At 39.8% G+C, this 24,026-nt stretch overlaps 1 protein-coding gene across 2 annotated transcripts in view; it reads right to left on the minus strand.

Annotated features, from left to right (window-relative positions):
- The window catches only part of GLI3 (GLI family zinc finger 3), a 256,152-nt gene that overhangs the window by 224,361 nt on the left and 7,765 nt on the right, over positions 1-24,026 (minus strand). For both annotated transcript variants that reach the window (XM_039526928.1, XM_039526927.1), the window contains exon 2: positions 15,358-15,520. In XM_039526928.1, the coding sequence (XP_039382862.1) occupies positions 15,358-15,481 (124 nt within the window). In that variant the 5' untranslated portion in view covers positions 15,482-15,520. The remainder of the gene's footprint in view (positions 1-15,357; positions 15,521-24,026) is intronic.

The raw sequence follows: 24,026 nt of genomic DNA on the forward strand, positions 1-24,026 counted from the left end.
ATTTCAGCATAAGCTTTTGTGGGCTACAGCTTACTTCTTTGGATGCACAGAATGGAACACACAGACAGAAAAATTTTCTATGTTGCTCACCTTTAAAAGATGTATGTTGTATGCTTAAAGAGGCTCCATTCTCCAAGATGTTGAGCACTTTCAACCCCCATTAAAGTAGTTGTAGAAGAGAGTGCACAGCACTTCACAGGCTCAAGGATCTGCCATATGCCCCCCAAAAATCTACATGTCTTGAAAGGTCAGTTGGTGAAGATCCAAAAAGGTAAGCTTGGCCAAACACATCTCTCACAATTTAGTGAACCATAATGCCTGATGATCATCACTTAACTGAAGTTGTGTTCAGGTATACAAAGGAACAATTCATTCTCCTTAAGTATGCATCTACCAGGGAGGTTGCTGGATACTGCATCTTTATTTTCCACTCCTCATCTGCTAATATAGCCCTCAAGAACATGATATGGACTTGGAACAATCCCTGAAGGACCAGTTCCATACACAATTATTTTGGGAGGGTTTTTTTTGGATAGATATACTCCTGCTCCCATGTGGGGCTGCGGGCGCTGGTGCTCTCTGTCCCCTGCAGGCGCGGGGCAGCGGCTTCTCTTGAAGCCGGAAAGAAGCCGCGGGACAGAGAGCACCGGTGCCCGCAGCCCCAGAGTTCTCTGTCCCCAGCAGGTGGGGGGCCGCAGCTCCTGTCCCCTGCTGGGCACTAGGCACCTGGGGCACTAGGCGGCGCACATCAATGCACCACTTTGGGGACCACTGAAAAACTGACTGGTTTGAAACCCCGCTATACCGCGACCCCGCATTTAGCGCAATGGAATTTTTGGGACCCCAAAGGTCGCGTTATAGCGGGGTTTCACTGTATTTGAAAGAAACTCTGCACATATAAACAACTCAGACCCAGATTTTTACAAAAAACTGAGGAGTGTCCAACTTCTGAAATGAACAAAATGATACTGTTTTCTGATAAATATTTCGCAAGGACAAAAATGTTAAAAGGCAACAGTCCAAAATCAACACTTTAAATGCTTGTCACAAACTTTATTTAAAAAAAAAATTAATCAGAGCATCCCTTGGCCACCCAATTACATCTCTTGGATCTTGTCCTGGTCCCACTGAAGTGAATGGATGCTTTGCCACTGACTTCACTGGGGTAGAATCAGGCCTCCCAGCTCTACCCTTTAACTGTGTGGAGTGCAGAGTAGTTCAAACTGCAATGAATAACTTTGAAGTATAACAAATGAATGGTAATTAATTTACACAGTTAATATTTGTTAGCTCATCATATAAAATGAATTTCAGTGTGAGAGCTGCAAGGGCTGTGTGTGCAGGATGGAGCCATACAACAGGGATAAAAATTATAATCCAGTAACAAAGGTAATTGATTATCCACAACTCCCATAGAAGTCAAAGTGAGCTGGGGATGCTCTTCACCTCTGACCACTAACTAGCTAAAAGAGAAAAAGTAAGGGAGATAGAAGATTACATAAGATTTAGAATTTAAGGGCCTGCTTCAATGCCTATTGAGGTCAATGGCAATCCTTCCCATTGGTTTCAATGGGCTATGGATAAGGCCCTTGGAGTCCAAGCTACGCATTCAAACACAAAACACAGATCTATTTTAAAAATTAAAATCAAATTAGTTTAATTTATGAATTCAACTGAATTGTTTCAATTGTAGCATCGTACTGTCTTTTATAGGATTGTTTTTCAATCTCACTATATAAATTCCATATGTTATATATTGGAACAATATGCATTATATGTTCTCTGAATTGTGTTCCCTGTTTGGAATTGGAATAAATAAGTCTTTAAAAGTGTAGTCTCCCACTCACCAGGGAACAGGAAAGAACACGTGTTAAAACCCAGAAAGCTACTTCTGTCATTTCCCCTTTGCTGTCTGGCTTCCCCAGCAAGTCCAGCAAAGTGAAACTTACAAGAGTAATGTCAGGTTCAAATTGTAACTACAGTCCATAGCAAGCAGTATATCAGCATGATCCTAGGATTGAAAGTGTGAGAAGTGTGTGAGCAGATTAAGGGGAAAGAGGGAGGTTTCACAGAATGGCAAAGAAACACACCCCAGAAAGACAATGAGGCGCTAACAAAGACAAGTCTGAAGTGGAGAAAGAACAAATAACACATACAAAGCAGACAAAAGCAAACAAAAATATATGGTGGAAAAGAGAGTGGAGATGAACTATATGAGAATACTCCTGTTCCCTACCCCGCAACCAGGAGGACTGGTAGAGAGGGAAATTCTCTCTCCTGCCAGTAGTCAGGGTCCCCATACCAGGATTCTCACCATGGTGCTGTCCTCGAAACACCCCTGGAGTCATGCGTTTCTAATTCTGGCTAGTGTACTCAGTCTAGCTGTCAATGAGCCTCTCTTTTTTTTCCCAAGGTCTGATAAAGAATTAGGGCCAATTATCCCCTATCCACAGTGATCCACAGAAGAATAAATGCTAAGTCATGAACTCAGACTCTGTCTAATGTTGTCCTTGGGGAAGGAGAGGGAAGGGAGAAAGGAAGTAATTCCGGTTACAGAGGGAATAGAGTGTTGTGTGTAGCCTGAGGACCTACCGACTTTGGGTCCAATCCCACAGATCTCAGGGCATCTGCACGAAGTGAATGCTCTCTCTGCTACTGCAGCTCGAATTGCACTGGCAGAATGTTTGTTCAGTGGCCGTGTTGCCACTGGTCTTCCTGATGTACCTATGTTCTGAGACCTCCTCCAATGGGCCTCACAGACCAGGAATTAATCTGCTCTGAGAAGCAGAAAGTTCCAAGACACTCATCAGTAGAAAGTACACAGACTTTAGAGAAAAACATGCCACACAGAAGAGTTGCTTTACGACTCTGCCCAGCTACCTCCATGCCCCGCCTCAAAACCCACAGTCAGCTATGGACGTGATCTATGATTAAGGACCTAATCCAGAAAGACATTGAGCACCCTCAGCACCACACAGGAGGTTCAAAACAGCTCACAGGATAAGAATTTAGCTTTTCTTTTCTATAACACAAATCAGCATTTGAAATAAAAGCAGAAACGGTTTACAAAGAGCACTTTATCTAAATTCAATTTAGAGTGGGCTTGAATTCCCATGGGACATCTAGTTTTACCCATTTTGGATGAAACTGTAAATTGAATATTGAGCCCACATTTTATCAAATCATATTTCTTCCGGAGGAGGTTGAAGACTGCCTGTGTATTTTTTTTTAATCTGATCCACTATGTTTACAAGCGGTAGGAAAGCTAGTTATATCAGCTATGCCATCTTTTTAGTTCTATTCTATACGAGTGACTTTGATTTTGTTTTTCTAACACTGCAAAGAAAAACGATAATGCAAAGAAAATCTATAATCTGTGAAAAGGCACTCTGAATCCATCAACCAAGTTGTATCCATAATTGCTTCACGGGCTTATCAAAAAAAAAAAAAAGGCTCATCTGCATTATCTGTTATCTTTAGATACTCATCCGGGTCTATAAACAGAGTTATCAATCCCGTTCAGAGGCCAGTCCACAAATTGAAGTTTTCTATAGAGGGAATTAGCTATAAACAAGCCAGAGGCAATTTTCTTTGACAACCAATGGTAACTCCTAGAAAGTAACTTTAATAGTGATTTACAGTTCTTTTCTGGTTTCCATCCAACTTTTCCTTTTTGTGCTTCTGTCCATCCAAAAAGGAATTTTTTCAGATGTTCTAATTTCCCATTCAAGATGCAATCAATCCCAACTCTAGGTGTGTCTAATTCAATTTTTATGGTATGTTCATGGGCCAGCACCAGAAAAAAAAAAACTCTTTTTATTTTCTTTCAATTGCCTCTGCTGCAATCACAAGACTTGTCACCTCCTGGTGTGAAATGCACAACAGCTAAAATAAATAAATAAAAGGAGAGAGAGAGAGAGAGATGAACCACTCTATCAAATGGCCAGGGGGAAGAAATGCACTAAAATAACATTAAACACTTTTAAATTATCACACGTATGAAAGCTTGATTTTACCAAAGTAATTCATTGAAAGGGTTCATTGATTTTCTGTTTTGTTTTTTAATTCCATCATTCAAATGGCAACATTCTGTCAGAGTGATGTATTTAGGGCCAGATTCTGGTTTCATACAACATTTGGTATGAAATGGTATTACTCCTGATTTACACTTCCATGAATTCAGAATCAGGACCTTAAAGCCTAATCCTGCAACCATTGCAATTGGTCCTTACTCATACAAGCTGCAGGAGCAAGCCCTCATTTATAAAAGTAAATAGCCTTTTTTTTCCTTTTAAGAAATTGGCTTAACAAGATGCATTCTTTCTGGAACTGATGCACGAAAATGTATCTAAAATCTTTTTTTTTTTTAATCTTTATGTAGAACTTTAAAATGTCATTCAGTAATTGTCAAGGAAAGTGGGTGGGCCTTAAAGGGGAATGGTGGCATTACAAAGAAATAAAAAGATGGGACATGATTCTACTCTCAGTTATACCAAGGTAAATCATGAGAAACTCCACTAAAGTCAGAGCTAAACTGATTTAAATCTGTGACAGTAGGTAAGTGAGCGGAATATTATGCCCAGGGAGTTTCACTCTGCAATATTCTCAAATCCACTCAGGTTACATTAAAGTTGAAATCTAAACATAATTTCACCTAGTAAATAAAAGAGAATGACATTTATAATGCAGGGGGGTAAAAAACCCAGCCAGCAGTACCTATTTATATATATATATATTTTTATATATATACACACACACACACATATATTTGCTGATTGAGAGCTATCCTAATGGTAGGCACTAATGGATTTGAAGTGATAAGGAAAAGATGGACATGCAAAATGCTCCAGAACGTCTGTTCCTAATCAATCATCAGAGATCAGTGACATCATTAAAGCCTTTGATCAGAGCTCCTCTTTCAAGCTCAGAAAGGGGGATTGATTGACCCACGCTAGCAGAGAGAATGAAGAAACACCTAGGATACAATTCACAGTGAAATATGAGAAGTCACCGGCATCCCTCCCCAGAAAAACTATCCCTTCCTAAAGGAATACAGACGACATTCCAGAACAACCATACAAACAACAGATTCTATTCTTTCCCAAATAATTTCTAAAATGAATATATAAATAAATAAACCCAATTTCTATCAGGTTTTACTTTTTGTAAGTCTGTGTGCCCATTTTCTTTCTTTTTTCTAGGGCAGATTATGTATTTATTATATTTGTTTGCTTTTTGATTGCTATAATTCTGTTCATAGAAAAAACTAAACTTTTTTTCAAAACATCTAAGTAGCTTTACACTTTAAGATTCACAGTGAAATCCATTTGTAATGAAAAAATTATTTTCATTAAAAGCTCCATCATAAGTGGAAATTCACTATAAGAAGAACTACAATTTGCACATTTCAGTGTACTGATACTATTGAGGTCTGCAATTCTACTTCACCAAAAACTGAGTTTCACTGTTTCTGAGTTCATTTGGATTTCCATTGCAGTTTTACTCTTCTATGCCAACTTAATGTTATGAATGTAGTCAGTGCACTTATTAAAAAAAAATCACAATAGTTAAATCTTTAAATACAGTATAGGTTTCTTTTATTTTAAAGGCAGCCAAGATGCACTTTGTATTGTATAGTCTAAGAGATTGCTGTCTAAAAATCTTAAACAAAAAAGTTTTAAAGAGGCCTTAAACATTTTTGTTTCATCATTTTTTCTTCCATATTTTTAAAGACTCTAATTGTGCTTCCTGAATAGCAGCAGAATGTAGTTTATTATCTTCCTCATCAGGTGATCAATGATTTCATTAATAAGACAGATAACAAAACTGTCATATCATCGACACTGTTATGAAAGATGATCCTGGCTTCCTGCTCCATTTTCCAAGGTCTGGGATTCTCTGTGGCAGCTCTGAGCCCATTCAATATTTTCCACAGACAGAGAAAAGTGAAAATCCATTTTGAAACCAATTTCAATTAGGATCCAGAAGCTGTTATCACAGGTGTCGCAGAATGGGCCCGTAAGTGGAAATGTCGCCTATCCATTCTGAAATGAAACCTTATCAGGGTCTACAAAGATGGCTGAGGACAGCCTATCTGTAAATTACTTTTCGTCCTGTGTTAACTCAACCCTAGTTCTGTCATATGGAATTCTTTCCATCCCCTCGTAATAATCTAATGACTAACTAGACACTGCACCAAAACCGCTTTTATTCAGGCTTCCCCTGAAAATGTGGTTACAAATGCAAATAACCAGAGGCCTCCAGACAAGCCAACTTACTTAGTAATATCACTTAAAGCTCTCCTACTTTATTATGGGGAAATAACAGACTTGCATTCTGAAGTCTGTCTCCACCCACTGCATTCCTGGTGATTTTTCAATTGCAAACTCTAAGGCCCAGTTATTTCATTAATTCAGCACCCAAGTAGTGAGGCTTTTCTCTCACATCTTTCAGTCTCCTTTTAGCAAATTATCCCATGACGGAGGATTTATTCAGTCAAAGACTTCGGACTTTGAGAGGCAACAAAAGAATCAAGAGACTTTCTGGTCCACCTGCCTGGCGAATGATGAGGCAGGGAAAAGCCTCCCCTAGAGAAACCAATCAAACCATTGTGTGGCACAGTCAGACCTTTTCAACTGTCAAGCCAGGAGAGCAGGAAAAGAGATGAAAGAACTCAGGCTGAAGCTACCATTTACAGAACCATGTGGGAATGGTCTCCGAAGATTTAATAATTGGGATGGAACTCAACTTTCTACAACTGAAAAAAAAGGACAGAGAGAGAGAGGGAGGAAGGAAGGAAGGAGGGGGAATGAAAACCAGCATAAGCCAGTCAGGCCCAGAAAGAACTTTTGTACAAAACCTCCTGTTATTATCTATGCACCCTTGTGCTGCAAATAGAGAGACAGAGAAATGTTTTCAAATAACTAAGTTTTATCATTACATTATATCTTCTGATATGAATCCACTATCTTACAGAAAACACAAAAAACATTTATATCCAGTATATACCGGTAAATATACAAAGTGATCTCAACCCAGCATCTAAATGTGGGCCTGAAGTTTTGTAGGCACAAATTTCTGGGTGTGCAGGTTGGAGTATGCCAGTTTTTACACACACAGAAAGTCATGTGTGCACATGCAAATCTGGCAGATATCTATGTGGTTAGTATGTGCAAAGGATATGCATGCGCAAATCCCAGGTTTTGAGAATCCAACCAACCACAGGGACAAAGTTCAGAAAGTTCTTCTGAAAATTTGGCCCAGGAAGCATTACAAGACAATTTTTAAAATAATCTAAACTCCTCCTTTTTTTTTCCAGCATAGATCTACTTTGAAGTGATTGCACAGAATAAATTGTTGAGCTTTATATTTACTGTCTTTCAATAGATCCAAATCAAATGTGCTCAGTTTACATGTAAACCTATATTTTCTAACCACGAGCCCTGCAGACATAACCTACAATCTAAAAGTCAAGCTGGAATCACTTCTGTATACCTCAAGGTGAATATTTTTTAAAGGGTAACAAGACATAATAAGACAATAAAATCTAGCTCGGTCTCTCATAGGTATTTTGGTTCTGCAATGCAAAGTAGCAAAATCTTATTTTTGCTGCAGAAGTAATCAGATATTACTTGTAATAAATACAGAGATGGATTTTCAGAGTTTTTTGATTAAGAAGGAACTTTTTAATATATAGTCACTTAACAGATCCTAAACACACTTTAACCACTTACTAGCATCTGCATTTAACAACAATTCCTATGATAGCAAATTCTGCATTTTTATATCTTCCCTTTTTTTTAAAAGCTGGAAAAATAAAAAAACATAACATACAGAACAGGAACCTATTCAAACAAACAACTGACTCTTCTTTCTGTTTAACTGGATGCAGAGCTAAATATGAAATAGCACATATCTAGATAGAAAAATTAAAACACAATTCATCCACATCTCAAATTATTTTAGTAGTAGTAAATTTCAACTGCTTTAGCTTTAAGAATTGCAGGGCCAAATTCTGTGCCTCTACCTCTCAGTGGGGTTGTCAGAGGTTTTCTAAGTCAGTGTAAAATTTGTTTCACGGGGACTCATAACTTCTAGGTTTCCAAGTTCAGTCAAGTTCTAATCACCTGTGGGCACTTCCATGAGAAGGGAGAACACTTAAATGCCTTTCCTTTCCTCCCTTCCATGTCTTTCACGTGCACTCTTCAGTATTGATGCTTGTACTGACATCCACTTCCAGTGACAATGAGAGTTGCAACATTACTTAGTATAGCAGTGCTGCTGTAAAGCCTTCCTATCCTGGTGGCACACACAGGCTCAGTGGTGCAAGGTCATTAAGAAATCCTCTCTCTTGTGGGATATCTTCCCCAAGGACCACGGCTTAATGCGAGAAAGCCCTTCCCCAGAACATTAATGATATCATTGGAGTTTCAGTTGCTGGCATCCATTTCGCTGTGCTGTTAGAAATCAGACTCTGGTTTCTTGAAAACTGTAGGTTGTAAATCCTGGATTTTCAAGACTTGATTTATACTACTGAACTCTGGCAGTGCACAAGACACTGGGTATATTTACTGCTGCCATGTTGAAAGCACCTTACTTCAAACCATTGTTTGTTTCACACTCCAGGTTTCCTTTTTGGCCACTGCAAGTAGACTGCTTTAGTAAATCTTCCACCTCTTCTAATTCCAAGTGTGTGGCTCATTAAATCTAACCTTCCACCTTATTTGGGTGGCAACCTACCAATGTTAACTAGTGTTTTCTACTGATTCCAGCTCATGTCATCTACTGGGATGTTAGGTCATTACTTACTGATTACAGTGATTGCAGGGATAAGCTGTTCAATCATCTCTCCCAGGAACTTGCAGAGGAATACAGCAGGATTGACATTTAATATCCCTCATTCTATTAACCAACACAGGGTTATGTGCAGGGAAGGAAGAGAAGAAAGGAGAGGAGGGAAACCCTGCGGAATTATGCTGTAGTACTGTATCATCTCTGCAGACCATGGTCTGTGCTGGATTATTTAGTTTAGGGGATGAAAAAAAGCTGGCTCCCAGAACTAAGAAACACAACACTGAAATATAGTACTGGGTGTGAGCAGTTTGTCTCAAATTATGATAGACCATAACAATGTAACTGAAATCCCATTAGTAAACATACGGAAAGGACCATGCCTCCATTACTCAGATAGACCCCCTACTTCACATTACAATATACCGAGGACCAACTTAAGCTCTCAGTTACATGGATACAACTCCCATTGGTTTCAGAGCACAATTTGGTCCAAGCCTTTTAAGGGTCAGTGAGAGATATCCCAAAGTAAAGCCACCTCCCTTAAATTCATTCACTCGGGGCCTGATGAGAGTCTTGTGGCTATTATGGATGCTCAGCACCAGGGCTACCCAAAAGGGGGGGCAAGTGGGGCAATTTGCCCCAGGCCCCGGGCCCCGCAGGGGGCCCCACGAGAGTTTTTCGGGGCCCCTGGAGCAGGGTCCTTCACTCGCTCCGGGGGCCCCGAAAAACTCTCGCGGGGCCCGGGCTCCCAGAGCTTCTTCTGCTCTGGGTCTTTGGTGGCAATTCAGAGGCGGGAGGTCCTTCCGCCCCAGGACCCGCCGCCGAAGAGCCGGGTCTTTGGTGGTTATTCAGCGGCGGGGACCCCCGCCGTGGGTCTTCGGGGCACTTTGGCGGCTGGTCCCGGGGCGGAAGGACCTCCTGCCTCCGAATTACCGCCAACGCGGGGGCCCCCCGCCACCGAGGACCCCAGGCACCTTGAATCCTCTGGGCGGCCCTGCTCAGCACCTCTCAGGATCAGAACCTAACACTTATTTTGTACACTACTGTGCCTGATTATTATGACTAGAGGTTACTTGGAATATTTACCATCTCGCTAAAAATGATGCATGCCCGCACATTTAGCTTTTAAGAACATTTCTGTCACCTACAATAGCTGATTCCATAGAATGTTGTTTCCTTCTGGGCCTGATACTGCAAAGTGAAAAGTGTCCCTGAACTCCCTTTGATTTCAATGAGGGAGGAGAAGTCCTCATCATCACCTTGCAGAATTAGGTCTCATAAATATAATCAATGAGGGACCCAATTCGCAGGGCACTAAAGTAGTACAGGCAACATTTCTTGATAGCTAACAACCCCCTCTGAACTCTGACCTCTCAACAGGACTCTGGACATATAACTCCAACTAAGGGGCCAAAGAATAGGTATCATGATTAACACCTATTTTATGGTGAGCTTGAAAGCAAGCAGCAGGGCCAGTAACTACCCAAAAGTTAAAACAGGAAATGTGACTCTTATGGAGCTGCCGATTGCTGAACACTTTTCTCATTCATTCCTTAAAGGACGATTTTTTTTAAATTATTTTTTTTAAAGACCTAGTTGAAGCTGGCTCCAAGAATCAAAGTGGACATGTGAACTTCCTTTCATTTATTCATCTATCAAGCTTGGTTTCAAGTTACATCATCATTAATATAATAATTTCTGTTATCACTTTAAAGTATGTTCTCAATAACTATCCGATTCTGATAAAGGTAGTCAAGTCTACAACCTACATATGTTTATAATTAGCTTCTTTTTTTTTTTTTAAGCCAAGTAATAGGTTAATAAGAAATATCAGATTACACTGAAAAGAGCTCATGGGTCAGAAAGTAGACAAAACACATCAAACTGAAAATAAGTACTTGCCTGTCAGAAACTGAAGGAGCTTTTATACAATAACTGCATTGTTTGTAATGCAAACTAAAAAAAAATAAAATAAAAAAAAATCATTTATTGCCACAATTGGACAGAACACAAACATTTTATTTACAATCACCAACAAAGTTGATAAAAACGTCATTTGCAAATAAATACCAGCTGAATGCAAACAAACATTTTCAAATCTATTGCAAGCAATAATGTCAAATATAGGTTTACTTTTTTATATTATTGTTCGCAGATAATGGGAATTCACTGGATTTTGTTCACCAAAAATAAACTAAAAATAAAAGAAACCCACCAACATATTCATACAACAGACTCAATGAAAAAAATTCAAACTCCAAATAGTATGTGTGTGAGGGGTCGGGGATTGGTTGTCAACATTTGTTTTTAAAGGAAACAGGAAACATTTGTTTTCTTAATGTTAAGCTCCATTTATTTGCAAAGCAGAACTTACTAAGGGCCCAATCTATTAAAGTGATAAAGCAGCTGCTTAACTTTAAGCATGCAAATAGTCCCACTGGAGCTACTTAGATCATTACAGTTAAGCACATGCTGGAGCGCTTGCTTGATTGCGGCTCACAGCTACAATGAAATTTTTCATAAGGATCAGAAGCCATTGACTCAGCCCCCTTCCTCCATGCAGATAGCCACTGCAGTCAATGAGGCTCCACATATGTGCAGGGTTTCATGCAAGTGCAATAAGTTGAAGGAGCAGAACCTCACTGTGTGCATTTATTACACTTCAGTAAGGCAGATGCTTCGGTACTGTCTCAAATGCTCTAAAAACACTTAATGTTTAAAGCTTTCACATCAAGGAGGAAAGATGTATTCTTCTTTTTAAATCGGGTGATTATTTATTATCATAGTAGGCATCATGTGACCAGCAGAGGAGCAAGAAAGGTCTAGCAGGACAGTGGTGTGAGCTACTCTAACAAGCAGACTCCCTAGAAAGGGCACAGAAAATACTAGTGATCTGTGCTCAAACAAGTTTATTACCTTTGGACCCCTCTCACGAAAGCTGCTCCCTACTTGACTTTAATGAGAACGCTGTGTGCATAGAGCACTTTGCACGCTCAGGGTCTAAATCAATACACAGATAAATGAACATTGCAGGGAACAGCTCCCTCACCTGTGTGCATCCAATGCCACAAAGGTATTATTGTGTTAGTAAAATGGTGGTGGTAGGGGTGCATTAGGGTGACCAGGTGTCCTGATTTTATAGGGACAGTCCCTATATTAGGGGCTCTGCCTTATATAGGCACCTATTACCTCCCACCCCCCACCACAGAGACTCTTAAATAAAACAGAGTTTGCGTATCAGACAATAAAACACCGATTCTTTTTTAAATGATTCCATACATAATATTTATTTAAACAGAGGTACTGCTATCAGGTGCACTGGACAGTTATTTTCTTTCGGGAACTGCAAAGAAATACTAAAAAGAGAGTCTTCCTTGTTTCTCCTGCACAATTGTAAGCTCTGCGTAAAACCCATAAGAGCTTCCAACCTATTTATGACTCAATTGTAAATCTTTTAAAAGACAGTGGAGCCACTCAGAAAATGCCAGTTCACATAGCACCTCCTGGACAGCTGTCACTCAAGTATATGTTACTTGGCAAACTTTGCTAATTAATGTGTTGTCCAGAAAGGAAAACACAGTTTTTAGATATATTTATGAGGTGATGGTATGACTGGCAGATGTTGATCTGTAGTGGCCACATGCAGGGTCTTGTTTCGTAAATACACCAATGATTACTCAGTATATTTTTAAGCAGCCTCACCCTGTTTTAAAAAAACAGACAACTGTAAATCACAACCATTCTATGTTATTTGGCCTTTTTTGTAAAAAGCCGCAATTCATAAACAGAAACTGAATGTTTGTGCAGCAAGTGGTCTGTTATATCAGCTGGTGAAGTTCACTGAACAATTCCAGTATTACAGAACAAAAGATGCAACAGGGAGCTTTCATGCTGCATTAATAAAATTTGTCTCCTGTTACCAAAATGAATTAACATGGCAGTCACATTTGCAGAGAGACAAAACTTTAGGAATATAGAAATACTGAAGTTTATAATTCCAGTATGCTAAAGTTTTAGTATCATTACTTATTTCAGTATGTCATACAAGGACCATATAGACTACTCTATGAGAAATATCTTAATACCCTTGAGGAGTAAAGTTTACATCCATCCAAGGCCCAATCCTGCACTATGGAAGAATTCTAGGGCTGGCTGTATATTAGGGCAGGTCAGACACTCCGGCCCTGAATTTACTTACGATTGACTCAATTAAAAAGCATACCTAACGGCTTAATCCTTAACCACTGAAGTCACAGGGAGCCTGGTCATTGACTTGACTAGATGTAGGGTGTGTCCTACAGCTGTGCGAATAACTGATATTTCAGTTTGCTGGCAGTTCCGAAGAAAGTCTAAACAAAATGTGGATTTGGGTTGAATCAAAACTGATTTTTTTCCACAAATTGAAAAAGTCAGAAAAATTTAGGTTTGGGTCAAGCAAAACATTTTGTAAGGAGGAAGCAGTAGTGGAGCTTCCCTGCCCCCTTACACCTAAAAGCCTATAGCATGATGCTTAGGATGCTCACCTGGAAGGGGGGAGACCTGGCTTCCAGACCCTGCTCCAGAGTAGGGGATTCTATCCAAGGTCTCCCATCCCCCAAGTGAGTGCCCTAGCCACTGGACAACTAGTCATAAGGGGAGGTACCACACTCACAACCTCCTCCTCCTCAGTTCTGTGAAAGAGGCCTAACTCCCCTGTAGACTGAAATAAAAAAATCAAAACTTTTTGTTTTGACATTTCTGAATTTTCAAAATGTTTCTGTTGACTTGAATCTGCATTCTTCAGAAAAAAAAAAAAGTTTTTCACATAAGGATACCAAGGGTGTATACTGAATTAGTGTCTCACTGCAGAAAACATTCACAAAAAACACATTTAATAATCATAATTCCTTATCCTTATATTTCTCCTCTGAGGATCTCAAAGTGCTTTAATTAATTAAGCCTCACAGCACCCTTTTAAGATAGTTAACTATTAATATTCCCATTAACCAGGTATGTAAACGAATCAGAGAAAGGTTAAGTGTCTTGACCAAGGATCTCAGCAAGTCAGCGAAAGAACTGGAGATAAACCAAACAAACAAAAAATCCCAGAAGTCCTGACTCCTGGTCCTCTGATCCAAACATCAGATGACACTGTCAATCATAGCCCACGCGTGCCTACACTGAAGTTGAGTGCACTCTATACGGGATTTGCATCAGGGCATTTAAGCATGCATGTGTGTAAAAAACTGGGTCTTTTGTATAAAATCCTATTATTGAAAAGAATACAGTGGACCAGATCCTCAGCAGGTGTAAGACTATTGACACCACTGGAGCTGTGCGGATTTACACAAGCTGAGGATCTGATCTAACATACTTTAAAATTTGTCAGGATTGTTCCAGTAGTTAACAGGGAGATACTATGTTCTTATACAGACAGCTCCAGCCACTTGATCCTTGCCTTAGCTGGGGCTGGGCTTGCTTTGAATCTAGTGACAGAACCACTGGGAAGGACGACGGGATATGTTCCCCCAAATGTTTAACTATCCTCCTGAACTTCCCCTCAGTACAGCTACAGAATTTGTGCATTTTTCACTGCAAGTCTCCACCTAGTCTCTTTGGGTATGTGCACTTTTGTTCAACTCATTGAACAGTGAACCCTGCCTTTGACCGAAAGATGGTGGCCTTGATGCAAGGTGGAGGAGGGGGCACTCTGAGTTCTCCCAGAGATGCACAGAGATTCCAATACAGAAAAAAAAAGAACAGCCATTTTTTCTTCTGTAACAATTACCAGATTGATTGCCTGAATTTCTTTGCTAAATGCAGAGCTCAATCTGCAGCAATCATAAGCCATGGGGCCAAATTCTGTTGTCCTTCTTTGAACAAAATTTCCCTTGACTTCAATGGGAGTTTTGCTTTAGTAAGGACCAATGATTTGAGCTCTTGTAAATTAAACAAAGAAAGGGGTTGGGGGCGTGGAATGGCACAGAGCATGCAAAATTGCAGAATGAGGTAATCCCTGGGGAAAGTTGAGTAAACTCCTCCATTTTTGTAAATCTGCAACCTTTATAGTCACAAGTTTGAAATGAATTCAGTGGAAGTTCGCTTGCGATTTTGTCACCTGCCATTAAAGAACTTCAGGGACAGTGAAAAAAATTTACAATAGACAAGTTTATTTGAAACAACGAGAGAGAAAAAACCCTGCCATGAATTTTGACAAGGCTACTTTTGTCTCTTTTGTAATAACTAATTATCTAACTTGTGGAAGAGATTTCCACGGTAAAATGCAAAGCATTTGCAATGCTTGCCAGGCTAATCAAGATGATTTCCAAAATGCCAAAACAGGAACTTCCTATAATAAATAACTTAGCAGATTTCCATCGCAAATTAGAAAATTTGGAAGAAAAAGACTGTCTGAAGCCAAAACAGGGTTTATTATATCCTATCCACTTTTTTCTCCTCTTTGCTTTCTTTAGTCTTTCCTTAGAACAAACACAGATCCAGGTGCAAATGCTCAATTCACAAGGAATGCAGTGAACATAAAATTACTGTAGGTTTCGCTGCTAGTAAATCCCTGCTGTTACTCACCATTGGAAGTTGTGCTGGAGGCAACAGCTTTCTCACTGACATCTGTTCGAGTGGAGCATTTCACTATGGAATTCTCAACTTTTTTCTTCTCGGTTGTGGCAGAGCTATGGGACTGGGCCTCCATGATGACTTCTCATTACTTCAGCTCTCCTCCCACTAATACCTGAATAAAACAATAGAGTCATAAACTTCAAATGCCATAAAAAGCTTAGTCAGAAACCTGCCACACTTCTCACCTGAAGAAGAGCCTGCAGCACAGCAGCATTAGCAATCCACAGGCCATTTCATGAAGCTCATCAAATCAGGTTTGCATGCATGAGTTCCTGAGGAATTTAAGGAAATGCTAACACCAGAGACAAGCACATTTGCTTTTAAACAGAATCAGCATCATGGTCTAGTCTGCTGCTTTGACAGGAAGGTCCACGTTTTTTAAAACCCTGGAAGAATTTTAATGGACTTGAAGGGGGGTAGGGGGGAAAAAGGCGGGATTTTTTTCCTTTGTCCTGAACAGCTTGGAACCATGTAGCAGAATTGAGACAAACCATCATGTTACTGTAGAAGCCAAATTTTAATCTTCAGCATTCTCACTACCCCTAATATGCAGCAACGAATTACCTCTCCTAGTCTATCTTGCCTTATTAATGTAAGCAGCTCTCATTATGTTTGTTTAAAAACGTAACTCAAACAAAAGCGTATTGGAACAATGCTCTGAAAAACCACAGAGAAAGGCAAATACGATTGCTAGTAACTGATAACGGGAACACTTTCTTGGCATGACAATCCTGAAAATGGAAAGCAATGCAAAAAGCACGTTTTGTTATTCTGCCTTTCACTGATTACTTTTACTGTCATCTGCACTGACTCATCGTTCAGTCATTTTATATCCATTGGATCGCTTCACCATATTCCTAGAGTTTTCATGTTTGTGACATAAACCTAAGAAACCCAGAGGTTTCCAAGAGGGTAAAATTCTATGAGTATCCACTTCTAGGTACCGTGACTACAGTGATCCTGGTCTGCAAGGAACATAGGTATTTCCAAGCTCTTGGCTGTAGCTTAGCTTGACACATGGCAGTCTAGTAAAGTAAGCTTTATACAGGTAATCAATATTCAGCACATACGGTGTTTAGACCCAAAGAAGTTCAGCACTGCTTATCAGTGCTGTAAGAACTAAAACTAGGTCCCATGTTAAAAATATATATAAATCACCAAACTTGACTTTAAAAAAGGAGTTTTAGATGCTTCCTTTTGTGAGCAGGGTTACAAGTATCATAGAAACAGAGTTAGAAGGGGCGGCAAGGATCATCTAGTCTAATCCCCATCAAGATGTCATCAAATAGATATTAGAAAATAAAGTGCATTATTCTAGGACTAGATTAGCTCAACTTTTAGCTGAAGTCAACTATGTTATAAGTAAACACCAAACTCTTCAACAAATCACAATGTAACCTATAAAGATATTTAATTACCCTTTTTTGCTACACCCGATGTTAACAGATTTCTGCAATTTTGACTGACGCAGTAAAAAAATATAACAAATCTGCACAAAGCAAAATTGCTGAACCGTATCAATGCAGCTCTCTAGTTACCTTTTCCCTGCATTTAATGGGGCACTTTAGTTTAATAGTACAATAAGATAATCCAAAAAACTCATCATTATAAAGTGGGCCCAACAAAAGGCCCAGGTACTATGTGACTCACTACTAAGGGGAGTATAGTGGCCCAGAGGACAAGGAATTGGCCTGGTAGTCAGAAGGCCTGGATTCTATTCCCGTCTCTGCCACTGATCCTGGGCAAGCCACTTCACCTCTCTATACCTCAGTTCTCCATCTGTAAAAATGCGGACAATGATGCTGACCCACCCTTGAAAAGTCTTTTGAGATCTGTGGCTGAAAGTGCTATATAAGGGCTGAATATTACTGTAATTCACAGAATGATTTCCTGTCTCACCCTGAGCAGGATTGCAGAATGTGTGTCTGAATATGGGACTGGATGAGTCAAGGAGTAACACACAACTTGCTGAGCTTTGTTCCAACTCCAGCAGAGCACAATCCTCAGTATTAACTGACACTACATTCCTTTCTGAGGCAGTTTGTGTCTCATTTAGGGAAGGGCCAATGAGAGCATAATTCCTGCAGGAGTCTTGTTATCCTGGGGGAAAAGACTGTCCAGCAGCAAACTGCACAGTGGCTAAAAGAATCCATAGGATTTAGAGGCTACTCCCTGAAACCTTCCACTCTTGGGGGGAGAATCTGGTAGGAACTTCATACATTTTAAGTATCAGAGGGGTAGCCGTGTTAGTCTGGATCTGTAAAAGCAGCAAAGAATCCTGTGGCACCTTATAGAGTAACAGATGTATTGGAGCATAAGCTTTCATGGGTGAATACCCACTTCGTCAGATGCATCTGACAAAGTGGGTATTCACCCACAAAAGTTCATGCTCTAATATGTCTGTTAGTCTATAAGGTGCCACAGGACTCTTTGCTGCGTTCATAAATTTTAAACTTTCAGCATCTCTCAACACACTTTCCCTCCCTTTTCTCCTGTGTGGTTCTCTGTGGGAGGGCGGTCCATGGCTTTAGTTAATTACCATACCTATCATCTTATCTAGTCCAGCCCCCAACCAGTACAAGAGACAATCCTACTACCTATATTTTTAGTGTTTTGGCCACCCATGTGTTAAATTAGTCAGTGGTCTCTGAGATGGCGAATCTTCCACACAGTTTTCCCAAGCAGGGGCGGCTCCAGGCACTGGGGTGGCAAGCCATGGGGGACAGCGGGCCAGTCGCCGTGAGGGCAGCAGTCAGGCAGGCTTCGGCAGCAAGCCTGTGGGAGGTCCGCCGGTCATGGATTCAGCAGATCACCTGCAGAAACATTGCCGAATCCATGTAACCAGCAAAGGCTGCCCGACTGCCGTGCTTGGGACGGCAAAAAACAGAGCCGTCCCTGTTCCCAAGGGATTTAGAAAGCTATAACTTTGGTTGTCTCCGTTATTTTTCCTCTATTTTGACTTTTAAGGGCCAAATCTTCTAGTCAAGCAACATTCCCACTAGCTTCAATGGGTTTGCCTGTGTGAGGACTAAGTAGGGACTGCAGAATCTGACCCTGAATTTCTGACATCTTAGCCCACACACTCTGCCTCATGTGGCTAATGCATGTGAAAGGGAACAAATTAATTCAAGATCTCTTCACCACTGTCAAAGCTGTAGAGGCCACACATTCTGCCCCCCTGTCACAGAACCAACAAGGGGAGTGAACCAGCCACAGACAGCCAGAAAACGACACAGAGGCCAACTATCTGCAGTGGTTTCATCCCCCTCAACCATGAAGATCCCCAGACAGCTATGAGGTGGGATTCTTCTTCTTCATTAGTTTCCAGCCTCCTATAACAGCATGGCTGGGACAGTAGTTGCATTAACATTAGCTTCTGAGTGCTAATTGTGTGGCTACCCAAATAAGGAGGTGAGGGAAAAGGGGAAAGCGAGAGGGAGCCACAATTAATTTGCTATATGCAGCATTAGCTTGCCACAGATTTTCCTGTGGAGTTTGTGGCTCAGAGTGGCTCCTGATCCTTTTGGCTACTTTTTTCACAGCCCATTAGACAAGTGAGGTTTTTTTTTAATATGGAGAGAAGTCTAGAGGCTAGAATCCCACTTTTTCCACCACCGTTTTCTCTGCAATTTTGCTTCCCTCTGTATCATGCCATACCTGGTGCTACAGAGGCCCCTAGTTAGCAACTTACTATTTTAAAGTGCACTTATGGTCAGAAATTTGTAAAATTTGCAACTTGCTAATATAAATATCAGCTCGTTGTGCATGTGTAACACCGACAGATCCCAGTTGTCAGCAGGCAGGATCGAACCTGGGACCTTTGGAGCTTAGTGCATGCTGTAGAGGCTCATGAGCTAAAAGCCAACTGCCTGCCTGTTAAAATAAGTCTGTTCTACAGTCTTATCTCTCTCGCTCGCTCGCTCGCTCGCTAAGTGGTCTCAGTGCCATTAGATGGGCCAGAACACCACACCCAGGTGGTGTGTGGGTTACACATGCTCTCCACAATATCTACTTAGACTTTGTCTACACTAGCACTTTTGTCAGCAAAACTTTTGAGGGTCAGGGGTGTGAAGAAAAAAAACAAAAAAACCCTGATCAACATAAGTTTTGCCGACAAAAGTGCTGGTGTGGACAGGGCTATGTTAGCAGGAGACACTCTCCCACCAACATAGCTACTGCCGCTCATTTAGGGTGGTTTAATTATGCCAGAGGGAGAGCTCTCTCCCACCGGCATAGAGCGGCTACACAGGAGAAAGTACAGCTGTGCCACTGTAAGGGCCGTAATGTAGACATAGCCTTAGTTTACACACTGAAGCCTATTTTTATTACTATCTGCATTCCAGAGGCAATCTCACCACGGATAAACAAATTCTGCCTCTTGAATCAGCAATATCCTGTCCTTCTAGGGCAGGGGTCGGCAACCTTTCAGAAGTGGTGTGCCGAGTCTTCATTTATTCAGTCTAATTTAAGGTTTCGTGTGCCAGTAATACATTTTAACGTTTTTAGAAGGTCTCTTTCTATGTCTATAATATATAACTAAACTATTGTATGTAAAGTAAATAAGGTTTTTAAAATGTTGAAGAAGCGTCATATAAATTAAATTAAAATGCAGAGCCTCCCGGACCAGTGGCCAGGACCCGGGCAGTGTGAGTGCCACTGAAAATCAGCTTGCATGCCGCCTTCGGCACATGTGCCATAAGTTGCCTACCCCTGTTCTACGTCCTCCCCATCTTGTCACCGTCCTTCCCCTTCTACTCTTCCCTGACACACATACATGTTCCAGTGACGTTAACAAGAGTTCTAATCGCATAGAGATTGCAGCATCAGACCCTCAGTTTTAAACTATGTTCTGTTCCTTTATCAAATGTGGTGATGTGCATGGCAGAAACAATAGCCTGATTCTCATATAGCAGACGGAGTGTGCTGACCATTAGCAAACTCACGTTTGGACAAGTTTGCTGACATGGAAGCCATCAATGGAAAATAAATATGGAACCTCAAGATATCATTTTTACAGACTCACTCTTCTGACCACAGTTATAGTATGGGTCTGATCTTGACTTCAAAAGGAGCTGCAGGCCCCCAACACTTTTAGATTCACTGTCCTCAAGCTTTCCCCCTCTCCGAAACTGTAATGAAATATGTAAATCACAGTCTATTAAAAAAGAAAGCATAATCAAAGGTCCAGGACAAAATAAAGTTTTATTTCCATTGGCAGTTGATCACTAACAAAAAGGTTTTGAAAAACATCCAGGCTGAAGTACTTTGCACTTTCAAAATATTATGTGGTTTACTTATAGTGTTTACAACTCCCCATGCATTTGGCTCAGTGACTTCCCTTCCCCCAGCCTTGAGACATTACATACATATTTTGCAAAATTGAACTCTGCTTTCAAACACTAGAAAGCTGTTTTTCGATGGCTCTCCTCTATCTGCATGTGCATATGAATGGTGACTGCAAAGAAGAGAACATGCTATAATGTTATATGGCTAAAGCCTGAACTTTCATAGGTAAACAGAGGGATAAACATTCCTTCCTGAAAGCAAACATTCATGGCTTTTTCCCATTCAATCATGCTTGAACCTTTTGTACTTTTCCCGCAGGCCTGAACCCATTGCACAATTAATTCCAGACTCCCATTTTAAACCAAATCCCTCTCATACAGCAACCTGTCTGCAGGTGTGTCTCTACTTTTTAAATCATAAATAGGAACCTTCATGAATTTCATATTGAATTGAAGAGATCATAACAAGCAGCTGCCAATAATAAACTAATTAAAGGAAGAATACCATCACTTTTAATTTGAATGTCAACAAAATGGTAATAATACCTATTTCTTACAATAAAATTCACTAATAAGTAAGTTCAACTAATATAATTATATAATTATATTATGTATTCACCATAGTAGTAAAAACAATCATATGCATACTGGGGGGGGGGAGGGAATCTCCTCACTTACACCAGTGCAACCTCACGGAAATCAACAGGGTTGAACCACTGCAAGAGAGGAGAATTTGGCCCTTCATAAGCATATTTACGGTAGTTTCATTTTCTTTTAAATCTTAACCTCTTTGCTCTTTCTCCTCTCTAAATTTCTGGTTTTAAGGGCCAGATCTTGCACACCTTTGCTCCTTCAAGTATCTTTTACTCATACAAGAAGTCTCACTGGACTTCAATGGGACTACTTGCCTAAGTAAGGGATTGCCGCATCCAGCTCCTAAATTGCTTATTGATTTGCATATTAGTTTTATGTTTCCTCTATACTATAACCACTTGATGCCACCTTTTGTTTTCTTATTTGGTTTGTCTTTTAACGTATTGTCGCTTTTTTAATTCCTTTCCCGGTTTTATTTGATGCTGCTGTAGTTGTAGTCAATTCATTAACAAGTGGTTTGCATCCACTGAGAAGAGCAGTCTGAAATAGCAGTGTCACAGCATTCATCATCATTACATCAGCAGTAGGGAAGTTCATACTGATTGCTATCAGCATCCACAGTGCCCCAATCAGTGTGCAAGCAAACATAGCATCTTTAGTTTTTCAGAAATTACTCTGGGTATTTGGGGTGTTCGTATGTACCACTTTGATCCACCCTACTGGAAGCAGTCTTTGGGGATACAATAAATCTCAAACAGCGAAACTGTGTGAAAGTGAAAAACACAAGGGGAGGCATGGAGAACAATCAAGAAATTACACAGTCTCTTTCAAGCATAAAGAACTCTTTATCAATTTTATCAGAACTGGTCACACTATTCCTTGGGAATATTCAAGAATAAGAAAATTCTGTCTTGTTCAGCTACATTCAAATGCAAAATTTCTATGAGAATGTTATGCTGTTATGTGAGAGCTATTTTACATTGATTTATACAAGCTTGATTCAGGTATGTTTTACTTCCAATGCTCTCTTAAATTTTAGCATTGCTTCACATCAAACATGAATGCAAAGTCACACTCACACAGTTATGCTTGATAATTCCTCCCCCAAAATATAAATGATTCATGTATTTGATCAAACACCCTCCAACTGTAAGATTAAGCTTTTGGTATACTTCACCTTCCGTATAGGTGCAATAATTAATTCAGATACTATGAATTTCCAAAAAAGTTAGATCATTTTATATCTTTTTAAGGCCTCATTAGTTTGGTTACAACTTCCAACTTCCATGAACAACTTGTGGGCCAAATTCTGATCTGATTTATATTCTGTGAAACCTCATTGTTCAGTGCAGGGCTGCATCCAGTATAAGATGTGGCAAAATTTGGGCTCATATTCATTAAATACAGACATATAATATGATATTGGTGATATGTAACTGGAAAAATCTTACGCTTCACAACTCTTCATTTTCTCTTTAATTTCCATGCATGTTCTAAAACTGCCTCTCTTGAGAATTACATAGTCCTTATAAACCTGTGCTGAATTTTAAAAAAATGTAAAAATAATGCTAGAATCAAATAGGAAAGTTTTGCTTTTTGAATTTGAAAAAAAAAATAAAGCTACACAGCAATGACTGTAATAGTACAACCTTTCCAAATTCATGCGCCTGCTGTACTTTCCTATGTATTACTTCACTTTGATTTCCACTCCACTCCCTCCTCCATGTACAACTGAAGATTTTAAAACAACTCAACCTAAAGCCTGATTAATGATGATCTGATCTGTTCCTGATAGGCTAAATAGCTAGTGGCAACAATAATACAGGATCACAAACAACAAAGGCAATCAGCTAGGCAAAGCAGCACTATTATCAGCCCCATGATTAGGACCCTAAGTGAGAAATTATTCTATGGAGCATACTGAACTATTGAACAAGTGTAACTGATGCTTTCCTCTAGAGGAATTACATATATTTACACCTCCCAGGAGATAGATGGATATCATTGTTTACATACCAGTATTAGATACATATATGATATGTAAAAATTACTGCAAAATATTTTAAAACATACAGATCTTATAGAACCAAACAAGTTAACGGCAACACTTTATTCTGAAGAAACCCCAGACTTAGTTTTTCTCTGTTCCATTTCACTTGTAATAATATATAAGTACATTGTGTGTACTTCTGTTACTGGAATTTAGGAAGCTGTTAGGTAAAATTCCAATTAAATATTTATCCTATTACAACAGATTAAACTCTCTGTCCAAATAAAATAGCTTTGCACAGGAAAAAAAAACTGTGGAAGATCTGATTCTGGTTTTCTTACCCAGGCAGAGCTCCGCTAAGCGGGAGCTTTGCCTGAGTAAGAACTGCAGAATGTGGTTCTAACTGTCCATTGTCTGACTAACATCCCTATCTTCTGTCCCTTACTCACATAAGAAGCTCTCACTAAGCTAAATAAGGACAACTCACATGAGTAAGGACTGCATAATCAGGCCTTCCATCACATTATAGCAATTTTAAATAATGTGGAGCAGTATGCATCTTTTGGGGTATATATATTCATAACCCATTCAATATACAGTTGTCTTAAAGCTATGCAACTAAACTTACAAAAGGAAAAGCAGTTCCATGAACTCTATGTCTAACAGAACACTATTTGAATTATAGAGGCTTTTTTCCCTATTCTAACTTCTGGCCGACTTATATAAAATCCAGGATAGATAGAACAGAA

Source organism: Mauremys reevesii, linkage group 2, assembly GCF_016161935.1.
Source record: "Mauremys reevesii isolate NIE-2019 linkage group 2, ASM1616193v1, whole genome shotgun sequence".
NCBI lineage: Eukaryota > Metazoa > Chordata > Testudines > Geoemydidae > Mauremys > Mauremys reevesii.